The sequence below is a fragment of the Microchirus variegatus genome (assembly GCF_963457635.1).
Source record: "Microchirus variegatus genome assembly, chromosome: 22".
Lineage (NCBI taxonomy): Eukaryota > Metazoa > Chordata > Actinopteri > Pleuronectiformes > Soleidae > Microchirus > Microchirus variegatus.
The window spans coordinates 17,765,008-17,779,866 of NC_139823.1; the positions used below are offsets into that span (position 1 = coordinate 17,765,008).

The 14,859-nt window shown below is 42.8% G+C and overlaps 1 protein-coding gene across 1 annotated transcript; it reads left to right on the top strand.

The window, feature by feature from the left end:
* Positions 1–377: 377 nt before the first annotated feature.
* Positions 378–11,322, top strand: LOC310943196 (aldehyde oxidase 1-like; the record flags this gene model as incomplete). The annotated part of the gene is made up of 34 exons (XM_083908722.1): positions 378–431; positions 1,089–1,146; positions 1,302–1,398; positions 1,833–1,941; positions 2,125–2,251; positions 2,336–2,397; positions 2,546–2,623; positions 2,723–2,803; positions 2,895–3,039; positions 3,172–3,264; positions 3,352–3,503; positions 3,745–3,838; positions 3,932–4,041; positions 4,186–4,370; positions 4,553–4,799; positions 5,368–5,537; positions 5,611–5,737; positions 5,989–6,111; positions 6,277–6,373; positions 6,531–6,655; positions 7,343–7,476; positions 7,600–7,687; positions 8,186–8,272; positions 8,361–8,552; positions 8,637–8,864; positions 8,958–9,053; positions 9,761–9,889; positions 9,963–10,037; positions 10,108–10,160; positions 10,266–10,380; positions 10,480–10,545; positions 10,651–10,842; positions 10,924–11,091; positions 11,269–11,322. The coding sequence occupies 34 exons, from the start codon at positions 378–380 to the stop codon at positions 11,320–11,322; spliced, it is 4,011 nt and encodes a 1,336-aa protein (XP_083764848.1).
* Between the last annotated feature and the right edge of the window lie 3,537 nt (positions 11,323–14,859).

A 14,859-nucleotide genomic window follows, 5' to 3' on the forward strand; every position in this document is an offset into this window, starting at 1 on the left:
CGAATATGTGACTTATAAACTCCTGCTTGTTTTAGTGTTTTTATTGTACAGCCCTTTGTTCCAGCTGTGGCTGTTTTCAAAGCACTTTATAAATAGAGTTGAGTTGAGCTGAGAATGGGAAAAAAAGAATGACGTTTTCTCTTCTTTTTAGCAGCTGGAGTTGACACCTCCAATATCACACGATTTCCACATGATGGCGACAGAAGACACCTTGAGAACGTGTCATCATACAAACAGAGGACAGAGGAAGCCTCCCTTTGTTAAAGGGAGGCGGTTCTGCTCTCGGATGTAAAAGCTCAGTGTCTGCATCATAATCTTTTATTCTGACAGTGTGTTGAGCTGACAGTGTTTGCAACTCATACAAAGGTAGAGGAAACATGACCACAAGGAAACAAGGAGACACTTTGTGCTTCTTCATCAATGGGAAAAAGGTATGTGAAGCATAAATGTTAGTGTCATGTAATGTAATCTGTATTGTTTCTTCAACTATTACTGAACATAGAGCAGTTGTATAGATAAGTGTATTCTAAGTGCTTCTAATGCAGTTAAGAAAAGTTCATCCTTGAATACAACAAAACTTTTTGCATAAACATGTACATTTACAGTGTAAATTCATGTCAAAATAGGATTCAAACTGTTCATTGACAGCAATATTGAAATTTTTCCTGATTTTACAACCTTGTGTGTCTTATTGAGCAATGGATTGATGGGGGAAGCACAGGTATACATAATCAAATGAATGTTGACTGAATATCCAGTTTGCTTCCTCTGTTTCAGTGTGCATATACTGACCCACGGTCATTCAGTGACAAACTATGTAAACATTGTTGGATATTTTGCTAAAAAAAAAGATTTGACATGAAAAACATTTCAATCATAAAAGATGGCAGCAGAAATACATCATAAATATGTTTAAGTTGTTTTTCACTTACAAAAACCCTGACACCTCTGAATACTATCAACCTCCACATTATGGTGAAACATTTAAATTGATCATTTGTCTTTGTGTTGAACCAGATTATCGTCATCAATTACTTTTACTTTTCGTTAGTTATTTCTGAATGTGATTTTGCTTTGCATCTAAACAGGTAACGGAGAACCATGCAGACCCCGAAATGACGCTGTTGCCCTTTCTCAGGGAGAAACGTATCCTTCCAATCCCCAGTGTGCATGTATACATCTACTGATGCCAGTCCTCACCTGGAGTGCTCAGTCAAAGTCCTTGCCAAAATATAAAGATTCATAAATGAAGAGTGTGATTTTTGTTTCCCACAAATGTTGTTTCTTAACTGTGACTGCAGTGAGGTTAACTGGAACCAAGTTTGGCTGTGGAGGTGGAGGCTGTGGAGCGTGTACGGTTATGGTGTCCCGCTATCAACCTGCCACCAAAACCATCAGGTATCCTTTAAACTCTAAAGCACACGGTCCTCTGATTGTCTGACTATTTTATGTCAGTTTAAGTTGTAAAGGTGTGATTCACCTCAAGAACCTCTCAAGATTTTTTAAGTTTTCAGGCCTCAGAATATATTTCAAAAGAGAAGCAGAACACACCTGTATTCACTGACTTGTGTCAGTAGTAGCCGTACTTCTTGAATTGGTAAATGTCATGTAATAGTTTGTACATAATCTTCTATAACTCTAAAATAACATCTGTCTTCGGAAACACCCATGAAACCATTTACAATACAATCTATTTTCATTCTTAATGATGTGTATAATAGTTTGTCTTGACCATTTTTCTATCACTTCTGTAATAATGTTGAAGAAAAGAACTAAAGCCCTGTGCCAGAACAGTTGTGCATGTGTCAGTCTTACCTTCACTGTCCCATCAGACATTACTCTGCCAACGCCTGCCTCCTGCCAGTCAGTCAGCTCCATGGAGCTGCAGTCATCACGGTGGAGGGCATCGGCAGCACCAAGACCAGGATCCACCCTGTGCAGGTCAGTTACACGGTCACTGCAAGTCTGTAAAGGGAAAAAAGAAAGCAAGAAATTTACTTCATTGATCGTATGGAAAACGTATGGATGTGGAGAACTTGGAGAACCTTCTAAAAACATGTATCATCTTGATGTGTAAAAATTAACTCAATGAGCTGTGGATGTTGTGCTGTGCTGGCTGTACAGGAGCGGATCGCCAAGGCTCATGGCTCACAGTGTGGCTTCTGCACTCCAGGAATGGTGATGTCCATGTACACTCTGCTGAGGAACAGACCTCAGCCCACCATGGAGGACATCACCCAGGCTCTGGCTGGTTTGTTGACTTTGTTTTGTCCTGTTTGTCTGGAGGAGACGTTGAGGTGTCTCAGGTCCTTATCTCTGTTTGCTTGTTTTTCAGGTAATCTGTGTCGTTGCACTGGGTATCGACCGATTATTGACGGCTTCAAGACTTTCTGTCAGGTACAGGTTTGAACTCTTATCGGCCAGTGTATGTCACATTATTCATGAAATGTCAGCACAGACTGGTATTGACTTACAAAGGAAAACATGTTGAGTAAGATAGTTGTATGATGTGAAACTTCATGTGACATAAATGTAAAATTACCAGGAAGCCAACTGTTGCCAAACCAATGGAGTTGGAAACGGTTGCCTCAACGGAGAGAAACATATTGATGAACCAGAGCAGGTGAGATCAGTTTTGTTCTTCTTTTTTCATTCAGACTTCCACATTTTTAATTTTTTAAGGTTCTAATTTATGTCTTATTGTCTTACCTGTGTCCTCCAGGAAAAGCCACAGTTGTTTAACGAAGAAGAGTTTTTGCCTCTGGACTCCACGCAGGAGCTGATCTTCCCTCCTGAACTGATTGTACGTCATCATATTATTCAGTCAAGTAGCCACTTTATATGATAACCTGAGAAAATTACTATAAATGAAAACATTTTAATTTGTCCAAAAGCTGATGGCAGAGACGGCAAACCCTAAGACACTCACCTTCCATGGGGAGAGGATGACCTGGGTTCTCCCCACTTCACTGGAGGAGTTGGTCCAGCTGAAGACCAGTAACCCTAATGCTCCACTTGTCATGGGCAACACTAACATAGGTGAACATCTTATTTAACATTAATTACAGACACAGGACATTCCTCACTCTATGGATGAATAAATATACATATTTTTGATGATGATTTATTTTTTAATTCAGACTGAATTGTGGTCTCTGCTTTGTGTTGAAGGTCCAGATATGAAGTTCAAAGGTGTCCTGCATCCACTGATAATATCTCCAGGCAGAGTTAGAGAGCTGTTTGAGGTCACTCAGACACCTCAGGGTGGGTGAAACTGTCACACAGACACCAACTGTTAAGTACAATAGATTTGACAAATTTAGGAACAAACCAACTTGTTTTATTGTGTAGGTGTTTGGTTCGGAGCTGGCTGGTGTCTCTCTGAGCTCCAGTCTCTTCTAGAGGATCTGGTTCCTCAGTTTCCAGAGACGAAGACCGAACTCTTCAAGGCTCTGATCCAGCAGCTGAGGAACCTGGCAGGCCAGCAGATCCGTAACGTTGCTGTCAGTGGATTTTAATTTTATAAATGTATATCCAGCCAGAGATTCAGAATATTCTTTACTTTACATGTTCCTTTAATCTGTTTCTCTGACGTTGCTTCTTGGCTGCCTGTCTTTGCTCCCTTATCTGTCTTATTTCCTCCTTCTTTGTCCATTGGTTGGCGTTTTTGAAAAGAAAACATATTTACCACATGTAAAATCACATAAATTGATTAATTTTCTGTTATTGTTTTTCCATATTCAGTCTCTTGGAGGACACATCATGAGTGCATACCCTAATTCAAACCTGAACCCCATTTTGGCTGCTGGGAATTGCAAACTTAGCGTCTTTTCCAGCGGTGAGTGGTTTTACAGATTTTATTACATTTTACAGAAAGTATTTCTTGACTCCTTGACTCTATTTATTAAGAGGTTATGTTTGAATTCACCAGGAGGAAAACAAGAGGTCGCTCTGAATCAGGACTTCTTTGTGAGCTTTGGGAAAACCGTCCTGAAACCTGAAGAGATTGTTGTCTCTGTGTTCATTCCCTTCTCAAGAAAGGTACAAACGATCCTAAACCTAACTCAAACACTCACCTATCCACAAGCCCTTTGAAAAACAAAGGGTTTGTGCAAACTATGTTATTTGGTAAATCATTTCCACAGTTTATTAATAAATAAATGTAATGTAATGTTTGTCCTGCAGGGGGAGTTTATTCGAACCTTCCGTCAGGCTCCGAAGAAGGAGAGCGCCTTTGCCACTGTTACGACTGGGATGCGTGTGTTTTTCTCTGAGGGATCCAGAGTCGTGGAGGACGTCAGTATTTACTACGGAGGAATGGGACCAACCATTGTGTGTGCTGCCAAAACCTGTGCAGCCCTCATCGCAAAGTTAGTGTGATATTTCACTCATTATGGATTAATTTCTTCTAATCAACTGGAAGTTGGAATTGGAAGTAATGAATGCATGAATCATTGCTCTATTTTTGGGACAATCCGAACCAGAAAACACTTAAATTTCAATTCCACTAGAAAATAAAAATAAATCCACAGAAATTATTTTTTTCTTTCAGGCCCTGGAACGATGACACTTTCAGCCAGGTCTATGACCTCCTCCAGGAAGAGTTGACACTGCCTCCTTCAGCTCCAGGAGGAAAAGTAGAGTTTCGGCAGTCCCTGACTCTCAGCTTCCTCTTCAAGTTTTACCTGGAGATCCTGCAGAAGCTCAGAGAAGTGAACGCGATCACAGATGAGCTTCTTGAGACGACGCCGATCCAACCTTTACCCAGAGAGATCCAACCCGGCCTGCAGGAATTTCAGGTCCAAAAGCAAAGAAGACTTTTTATATTAATTATGTGTTGCCCCTTATCGTAAAGGTGAAGTAAGTAGTTTATAGTGACATCTAGAGGAGAGGCTGAAATTTACAACAAAGAACTACTCCTCTGCTCACCCCCTCCCTTCCCTGAGCACTACAGTGTCCTCAGCCGGTCAAATGTCGTCATCGTCATCTTTCTCCGTGTCAGCAGATGAGGTTCGTGAGGCGAGGGAGAGGGCGAGCTACCGCGGCCGTAGCAGAAGAAGCGGAGAGAGTGGAGGCGGGACTTCCGTTACAAAAAAACACTTGATTTGTCCTCTCGCGTTTGTCCTTACAGGCTCCGGTAGAAACATGGCGTCTCGCTGCTAACAGTGGCAACGCAACTGCGGCCCGCGACCATGTTATTTTACATGACTTTTTGAAACACTACGAAAATGAAACAAAAAATATTATACAGCGACTAGACAATGCAGGAGCACATAATATGTATAAAAAAGTGGATTTTGGGTCATATAAACCCATAAATACTACACAGTGTCCCTTTAAATAAATGCTTCTCTTCTGTTTTTGCAGAATGTGTCAAAGGACCAGTGCAACCATGACCCAGTGGGGCGTCCCATCATGCATCGCTCTGCCATCAGCCAGGCCACAGGTGAAGCCGTCTACTGTGACGACATCCCCAGAACAGAGGGGGAGCTCTTCCTGGCTCTGGTCACGAGCTCTCGAGCACACGCTAAGATCACGTAAGTGATCATTCACATATTCTCCTAAATCTCCACTTCTTTTTTTTTTGGTAATGTGACTTGTGTCCAACAGGGGGCTGGACGTGAGCGAAGCTCTGCAGCTTCCTGGTGTTGTGGACGTCGTCACAGCTGCAGATATTCCTGGAACGAAAGTTCAAGCACTGGAAGGTTATGATGAGGAACTGCTTGCCGAGAAAGAGGTAAAGCATATATGTATGTTTTTCTCATTATGCTGAGCAGTGTCACTGATTGCAGCGACAGCCGAGTTACAGATGGTAGGGACATTATCTACATGTACACAGTGTGTCCCTTATCTTAAAGAAGATTCCGAAACTGTCCATGAAATCAAAATTATCAGAGACTTAAGTTAAAACACAATTTTCTGACCAATTAACTTATCTTTGTCTTTATCTTACCTTACGTGATTCTCTTCATCGCTGTGTATCCTCAGGTGTCCTGCATCGGTCAGATGATATGTGCAGTCCTCGCTGATACCAGAGCGAACGCCAAACGAGCTGCAGCAGCTGTGAAAATCAGCTATGAAGATTTACCAGAGCCTGTTTTCACCATAGAGGTCCGTGGTGGTAAAAATGAGAGAAATCTGGACTTTTTGTAATTCGGTCAAATCTTGTTTTGTGCACAGAAACCCCCGAATTTAGAGTACATGTCAGTGAGTGCAATGTGAACTCACCCAATATCTTTCACCTGATCTCAGATTCAAAATATTTTTCTCTGACAGGAAGCTGTTGAAAAGTCGTCTTTCTTTGAGCCTCAGAGGATGATTGAGAGAGGAAATGTAACGGAGGCTTTTAAAAATGTCGATCAGACTTTTGAAGGTAAAAATCTTCTACGAGTACAAGAACACACTCTGAATGAATGACACACACACCAGTCTGTATATAAACAGATTTTAAACTGGCACGTAAAGATCAATCATCTTCAATTTCTTTTTCATCTTCATCTCATGTTTTCATCTTATTTCATTTTCCTCAGGTGAGATTCGAATAGGTGGACAGGAGCATTTCTACATGGAGACTCAGTCTATGCTGGTTGTTCCTGTCGGAGAGGAGACGCTGTTTAAAGCTTACGTCGCCACACAGGGGCCGTCTTTAACTCAGGTGCATGGAGAACTCGGTGTACTCAAATTGTACAAAAAAAAACTAATTTGTAAAGTTAAAACTGTGATATTGAAAATATGTTTTTAGTTTTGTTAAAGCTCCCATAGAGTGGTCCTGTTGCACATATATGTTAGCTATGGAGGTCTACTTACATACATTAACATGTTTTTATGGTCAAAAACCTCCTAGTTTATGTAAATGAGCCCATAGAAATCTCTCCTCACTGAGGCTCTCGTCAGCCGCGCTGTTTCAGACTGAAATCTCACCCCCAGAAGACAGAACTGTGTTGTGATTGGCCAGCCAGCGTAGAGCCTTCCCAACTGTCTTGTGATTGGCCTGGAAGTGACGTAATTAGCACACCAGAACATTATCAGAACATTGTTTTCACAATGTTGCAAAATAGCCTCGTCACGACTCCCCGCCGCAGTCCCTTTTAGGCCTTTGACCCAGAGTCAGAAGACACTGTCGCTCGTGAAACACCTCCACAACAGACGTTCTTCTTCTTCTGCCGTTCAATGTACGCACTTGGTTAATTGGTACTTCCGGTCTAAGTCCGTGTTAAAATTGAGGAGAAACACATCTGATCTGAAACTTGTAGTTTGTGTGGTAATGGTGACTGTGTGGTGAATGTAGCTGACAAGAATCAGCATGGCATGTTATTTTGGAATTCTGCCCTTTTTTTTGCAGTTCTTAATAGCAAAGACACTGGGAATCCCGTACAACAGAGTCACCTGTCATGTGAAAAGGATCGGCGGAGGTTTCGGAGGGAAATACACTAAAACAGCCATTCTGGCTTCTATTACCTCTGTGGCTGCGTGGAAGTAAGTCTACTACTGCAGTGAAGACTCTTTTGGATGAAAGCAACAACTTTTTAGAAGCCAATGTTACAAGAAATTAAATATATTTTTAAAAGAAAGAAAAAGCCTGGAATCTTTTCTGTTCAGGACCAATCGGGCAGTCCGCTGTGTTCTGGACAGAGGCGAGGACATGCTGATTACAGGAGGTCGTCACCCTGTTCTGGGGAAGTACAAGGTACAACACCACCACCCTTTATTTTTTTTGGGCCTTTTTGCCTTTAATGATAGTATAGTGGAGAGAGACAGGAAACAGGAGGCAGACCGCTTGGTGCGGGATTCGAACCAGGGTCACCTGCAGCGAGGACTACAGCCTCAGCATATGGGGCAGATGCTATCACATATAAAGTTTACAGGCTCAAGGCACAGCAACAAGGTACAATACATAAAAACAGTAAAACAGAAAAATATGTGGGTAAATTGTTCCAAAGTTAACATACAAGGCTTAAAAACTGCTGTCCCAATATCAATTAATATTTTATGAAAAAAAAACAAAAGAAAATGGAATTAAACAAATCTTGCCTGTGATTTATTTTTCTGGCTTTCCGCTTGTTTGTTTTCTTTTCTTTTCAAATAGTAACTAATTGTATTTCCTTTATCTTCAGCTTTGTGCAAATTGAATTCTTTTAACAGACACGTGAAGAAACTCTGAAACTTGACAGCTGCTTGTTTTCAGGTCGGCTTCATGAATGATGGAAGGATCGTGGCTGCAGATGTCCAGTACTACACCAATGCTGGAAACACGCTGGATGACTCTGTTTGGGTTGGTGAAACAGCTTTTGCTTGTGTCTTAACAGAGACAGGTCACACCGTGACAACGCATTAAATGTGCAATTGTTTCCTCTTTGCAGGTGGCTCAGGTTATGCTGTTGCAGATGGACAGTGTTTATAATATCCCCAACCTCCGAGGTCATGCTGCTGCCTGCAGGACAAACTTACCCTCCAACACTGCTTTCAGGGGCTTCGGTGTGCCGCAGAGCGTCTTTGTGGTGGAGAACATGATCAATGATGTGGCCACGGTGTTGGGACTCCCTGCAGACCAGGTCATATCCTCAAAAACACTCATTTTAATCATCTATTTGTTCAAATCTAACACTTTATTTGCTATTTTCTTTCTTTAACCTCAGGTTCGGGAGACCAACATGTACAAGGGTCTTTCACTCACTCCTTACAAGTTTGAGTTCAGCGCAGAGAACATACAGCGTTGCTGGGACCAATGTAAGGCCGTGTCTGACTACGACGCTCGCCGCAGAGCCATCGAGCAGTTTAACCAGCAGAGCCGCTGGAAGAAGAGGGGCATGTCCATCATCCCCATTAAACATGGCAACGCGATCGCTGAGAGGTCCTGTAATCAGGTGTCTGGGATTCCGTTTTTGTTATTCTGGCATTTTTCACATCTTGTCAGAATATAATGTTATAATGTGAAATTGTGTTTGTTCTTGTAAAAGGCTGGTGCTCTGGTCCACATCTATAAAGACGGATCTGTTGTGGTCACTCAGGGCGGGATAGAGATGGGTCAGGGAGTCCACACCAAATTTCATCAGGTACTCGATCCTTCCTTGACTCTGAATCTTACCTCAAAATGACTCAGAGGTTGTGCTCTTTATTCTCTGGTTGCAAGTTTTGTATTGCTGCTCCTTAACACCCAGAGCCTTCAGCATTCCTGGAGGTGTCCCCTCAAACCTAAACTAAAATAACTAAGGGCGCTTTCACACCAACAGCAGTTGGTGCGCACCAAACGATCCATTCCCTACCTACCTTGTAGGTCTTTGGAGCAATCTTCGTCACATTCATGAAAATAGCGCGTCTCCTCTGCCTGAAATGACGCGCTATACGTCTTCGCCGACTCCAGCGCATCAGCAGATTGTTCTCCAGACGCAGCCGCGACTCATTCTCAAATTGGATATTTTGCCAAAAATGGCCAATACAGAGAATGTAATAAACAAAGATCAGAGCAAGTAGCAATGTGCAAACGTGTTGCTCCATAGTGAGTAAAAAACTGTAAAAGTGGCGCTTTTCTACCGGAAGATATAAACACATTGATGAAACGTCAATCGTGCCAATTTTGGTTTGTTTGCTGGTGTGAAAGCAAACCACACTGGAGTCATATGTTACATAATAACAATTGTATTGCCTGGTGCGGATCAAATAATCGAACTAGTGGTGTGAAAGCACCCTAAATTAAGATTTGCTAGATTTTATTGCTAACATCACCTTTAAAGCTCAGGCTCTGTCTCCTGTGTGCTCCTAGGTTGCAAGTCGGGAGCTTCATATACCAATCTCTAAGATTCACATCAGTGAAACCAGCACCAGCACTGTTCCCAACACCTGCCCCTCTGGTGCTTCCTTTACCGCTGACAGCAACGGTGTGGCCGTTAAGGTGAAGTCCAGGTCCTGCAGTAAAATATTTGTCAGTTAAATGAAGAATAATTTTACCAATTTCTCTCGTTCAGAATGCCTGCCAGACTCTGTACCAGCGACTGGAGCCAATCAGGAAGACAAATCCCAAAGGATCATGGGAAAGCTGGGTATGATGACCTGAGATGAAAATGAGATTATAAGATAATTACAAATCTAATTATCAATATTTTTTGTCAGATCCAAGAAGCCTTTAATGAGAGAATCAGTTTATCAGCGACTGGATACTACGGGTGAGACGCTAACAGACTTATGTCAAACTGAAACAATCAACTGTTTGACCAAGAAACACTTGGCAGAAAGACTATGTACAGTATTAATACCATGTGTGTCCTCAGAGGTCCAGACATTCACATAGACTGGGAGAAGATGGAGGGTCGGCCTTTTGCTTACTTCATATATGGAGTGTGTTGCTGTGAGGTGGAGCTGGACTGCCTCACAGGAGACTACAGGGTCAGAACTCACACATTTCTGATCTTTATGCCAAATTTTCTGAGGTTTTTAAAAATTTGAAGACAAATCTGAGAGACATTTTTGTTGTAAATCTTGTAGACTGTGAGGACAGACATTGTGGTCGACGTCGGCAGGAGTATGAACCCCTCTGTGGACATTGGACAGGTAGCACAAGTTCATCACTCTAAGATTATGTCAACGTTTTCATGTGTGACATAATTTCTCTTCCCCTCCATCTTTTTTGTCCCTTTCCTTTCTTTGATCTCTCAGATTGAAGGATCCTTCATGCAGGGTTTGGGTCTCTTCACCATGGAGGAGCTGAAGTTTTCCCCCTCTGGGCTCCTGTATACTCAAGGCCCCACTCAGTATAAGATCCCTGGCGTTTGTGATTTGCCGCTTCAATTCAACGTCTATCTGCTGCCCGACTCAGACAACCCCGACGGCGTCATCTACTCCTCAAAGGTTTTAGGACTGTCTTTGTTCATTGTACATTTGTGCTGTCACTGATTGAGTAGCATTTCTGATAATTCTTCAACAATTCAGGGAATCGGTGAACCCGCTCTATTCCTGGGCAGTTCAGCATTTTTCGCCATCAAAGACGCCGTGGCCGCAGCTCGCTCAGAGTCCGGTTTAGTCGGCCCGTTTTCCCTTGACAGTCCTTCAACACCAGAGAGGGCGTGTCTGGCCTGTGCATCCGTGTTCACACAGAAGGTAATGATAGTCAAATAGTTTTGTTCTGGCAGAACTACAGTCAAATTAATTGAGGCAAAATAATTGAGTGAATTTGTTGTAGTTCTTTGAAAACATTTTGAAAAAGTTACCTCAATGCCACAAACTTAATAAAATATAATACGAAAATCACATCTGAATTTCTGTTTTTCTTCCCAGGTTCCAGTCAGCGAACCAGGATCTTTCAAACCATGGGCATTGAAGTGGAACTGACTTAGAAGTAAATGTAACTATCACTGAGAAGAAATATCCTAATACAACAACATAATGTATCGCGATTTGAAATGCAGTGAAAAGCGTTATAGCTACTTGTTTTTGCTGCTTTAGTGTAATGATGGTAAAATAAACTGAATCTGAAAATGTGCTCAGGACTGCTCAAACTGTGTTGACTGTTTGTTAGAATTGCAGGGTAATAAAGCACATGGTCCTGGTGCTTGGCTCTGATTGGAGACTATTTCATGTCAGAAGTGTGGAAAAACTATACTTCCTCACACCATATGGTGACAAATGGTGTCTCATTACTGATCTCTGGATTGCGAAGTTTTTTTTTTTTGCAAAGTTTTGCAGTATTGAGTTCTCAGGAAATATATTTCAGAAGAGAAGCAGACACAACAATTTAATGAGTAGTAGTGTGGTAAGTAGGTCTTACCACACTTTCAATCATTTTCTTTTCATGCTCTTGGAGTGAAAATGGCAGCGCATGTTTCGGGAGAGGAAACAGAAGCGGGGCTGCAGAGCCGGTGTCGTGCCAATGTAAGTATCCCCGACAGAAAGTGTTTCCCCTGGCCATGGCCGCGGAGGCGGAGAAACAGTGGTGCGCTTGCTATAATAAAACTAACAACAATTGCATTGTTTCATGATTTATTTTATGTATACTTCACATAGTACTCTAACCTTAGGTATTATGAACAGCTTTGTTCTATTCTAGCCAAAGATATGGGGGGAAACACATTATTCAGACTGTTTAGCTGTCTGCCATAATTTGTATCCCCCCCTCAGAATGGACAGCTGAATCCTGATTATCAAATGATTTATTTTATGTATATTTCACATAGTACTCTGTAACCTCTGGGATTATGAACAACTTACTTCTCTTCTAGCTAAAGATATGGGGGAAACACATTATTTCAGACTGTTTACATGGCTGCCATGATTTGTATCCCCCCATATCTTTGACTAGAAGAGAAGAAAACTGTTCATAATCCCAGAGGTTATAGAGTAGTATATGAAGTATATTATAGCAGACAGGTAAACAGCAGACAGGTAAACAGTCTGAAATAATGTGTTTCCCCCCATATCTTTGGCTAGAATAGAACAAAGCTGTTCATAATACCAGAGGTTATAGATTACTATGTGAAGTATACATAAAATAAATCATTAAACAATGCAATTGTTGTTAGTTTTAATTTACTTGGGTGAAAGCAAGCGCACCACTGTTTCTCCGCCTCCGCGGCCGTGGCCAGGGGAAACACTTTCTGTCGGGGATACTTACATTGGCACGACACCGGCGTGCAAGCAAGACTACGGAGGCAACCCCACAAACCACCGCTTCCCCAGCATCTCCCTCACCAACGCCAAGGTCGCCCGTGAATAAAATGAACTGAGGCCTCAGGTTGCGGTAAACAAAAACACAAAACCGCTGTCTCGATCACACTTCTGTTTACATTCCACCGGACGCTAACGCTAACGTAGCTCTTGGATGTTTACATTCCACCATCAAGCTAGGTTTAATTTGTTTAATTTTGCCGCTTCTACACGCACTTGTATGGCCCTTCTGTCCGATTTGGGGATGGTTGTCCCCAAATCTTTTTTCTTTCTTTCTTTCTTTCTCCCAACTCAGCTTCTTCTCCTCGTTGGACTTGCTGTTTGTTTACATTCGCGAAACCTACAACATGGCCGCCACGTCCCAGAATGCAACGCGGTGCCCAAGCGCGAAACACCGAAACCATGAGAGAGACGGACAGTCGTTTTGAGACCAATGAAAGCGATATGCGGAAAGTTTGTTTACTACTGTTGCTAGGCAGCGGGTGTTTCATCCGGCAGCACAAGTTTGATAGTTTGGTTGTACGCCCCCTGCCGTTGCGGCGAATACTGCTACGAACAACACGGTGAGTATAACCTAGCTTAACGCGTACGTAGCTCTTGGATTTTTACATAGCAGCATTAGCAGTCAGCAGAGCAGGTATCCTGATTCAGTGTTTTGTTCATTCATACTCAGCCATACTGTAAAACATCCCAGATTAAGCCAAATAATACATCTAAATGATATGAAAGGTTAAATGTTGGTTAAGGGTGTATTTATTTGATCATGCTATGTGAACTCGGGAAGATAGTTTTGCATATGTGTTTTACACCAGTGTCCAGATCATAGTTTGTCATAGGCTCACAAAGCATGAACACTATGAGCCAATGAAACGTACTGGCACACTATGAGCCAATGAAACGTACTGGCACACTATGAGCCAATGAAACGTACTGGCACACTATGAGCCAATGAAACGCTACGAAACATTTTGAAGCAATGAAGCACTTAGTGCTTCCATCCGACACAGAGGTTCGAACCACTCCGCTTCAGGAAGAGCGACACAAGCTCCAACGCCTCGGTATCATTTGCCCATCACTAGAGCTAACACACCTGACAGGGTCTACTCAAACATCAAGAAAGGCTACAGGGTCATGTCACTACCACACCTAGCCCAGTTTGACCACCTGTCACTGCTTTCAGTTCCGGTAACACTCCCCTCAGCAAAACTACCTCATAACATCATAAGGGCCGTCAAAACATGGCCTGACGGAGCCTCTCAGCTGTTGTAGGACTGATTTGTCAGGACCTGCTGGGAAATATTGGACCACCCAGACCTGGAGGTGTTTACGTTCAGTAGCTGCTGATGGAGAGGGACACTGCCTTCAGATCAGGCGAGGAGGCTCTGTACAGTGCAGCACGCTCCAAACTCGAGAGGGGCGTCCGTAAGGCCAAGTCGGACTACAGGAGGAGGGTTGAGTACCACCTGGACAGCAGCAGCAACAACAGCAGCCAGGTGTGGCAGGGAATCCAGCACATTACCAAGACCAACTCTGGGGGCTGCTGAAGGGGATTTTTCACTGGCGGAGGAGCTCAACCACTTCTTCCCCCCGCTTCGAGGTAAAACCACCAGAGGCAGCAACGACATCGTGGAGGGGCATGAGGGTGAGGCGTATGCTGCGGGCTGACGGCATCTGTGGGCGATTTCTCGAGGACTGCAGACCAGCTGGCGGGGGTCTTTACCAAGATCTTCAACCGGCCACTCTCCCAGTCCACCGTCCCATCCTGTCTGAAGTCCTCCACCATAGTCCATCTGCCCAAAAAAAACAAATATCTCCACCCTCATTGACTACCGGCCAGTAGCTGATGAAGTGCTTTGAAAAACGGGTTCGGAAGCGCATCATGTCATTCATCACCCCCCACCTTTGACCCACACCAATTTGCGTATAGGGCTAACACTGGATTATATTTGAGTACTACTCTGTCATATCCTATTTGTGACAGTTGATATAGCATGAGAAGTATGTGCAGAGCATGCAAATGGGTGTGTGTTTTAGACGAGAAAACAAATAACCTGGACTGACAAACAGCTCATGGTGTAACAGTAGAGACGCAGTGGCAGCATTCGCTCTAAACCTTTTGACCTAAAAACCTGAGGGCAGTCATTTTATAGTCACACCAGGCAAATTAGAGCAAAGGTAAATAGATGTTTAAGTAACCTTTGTGTT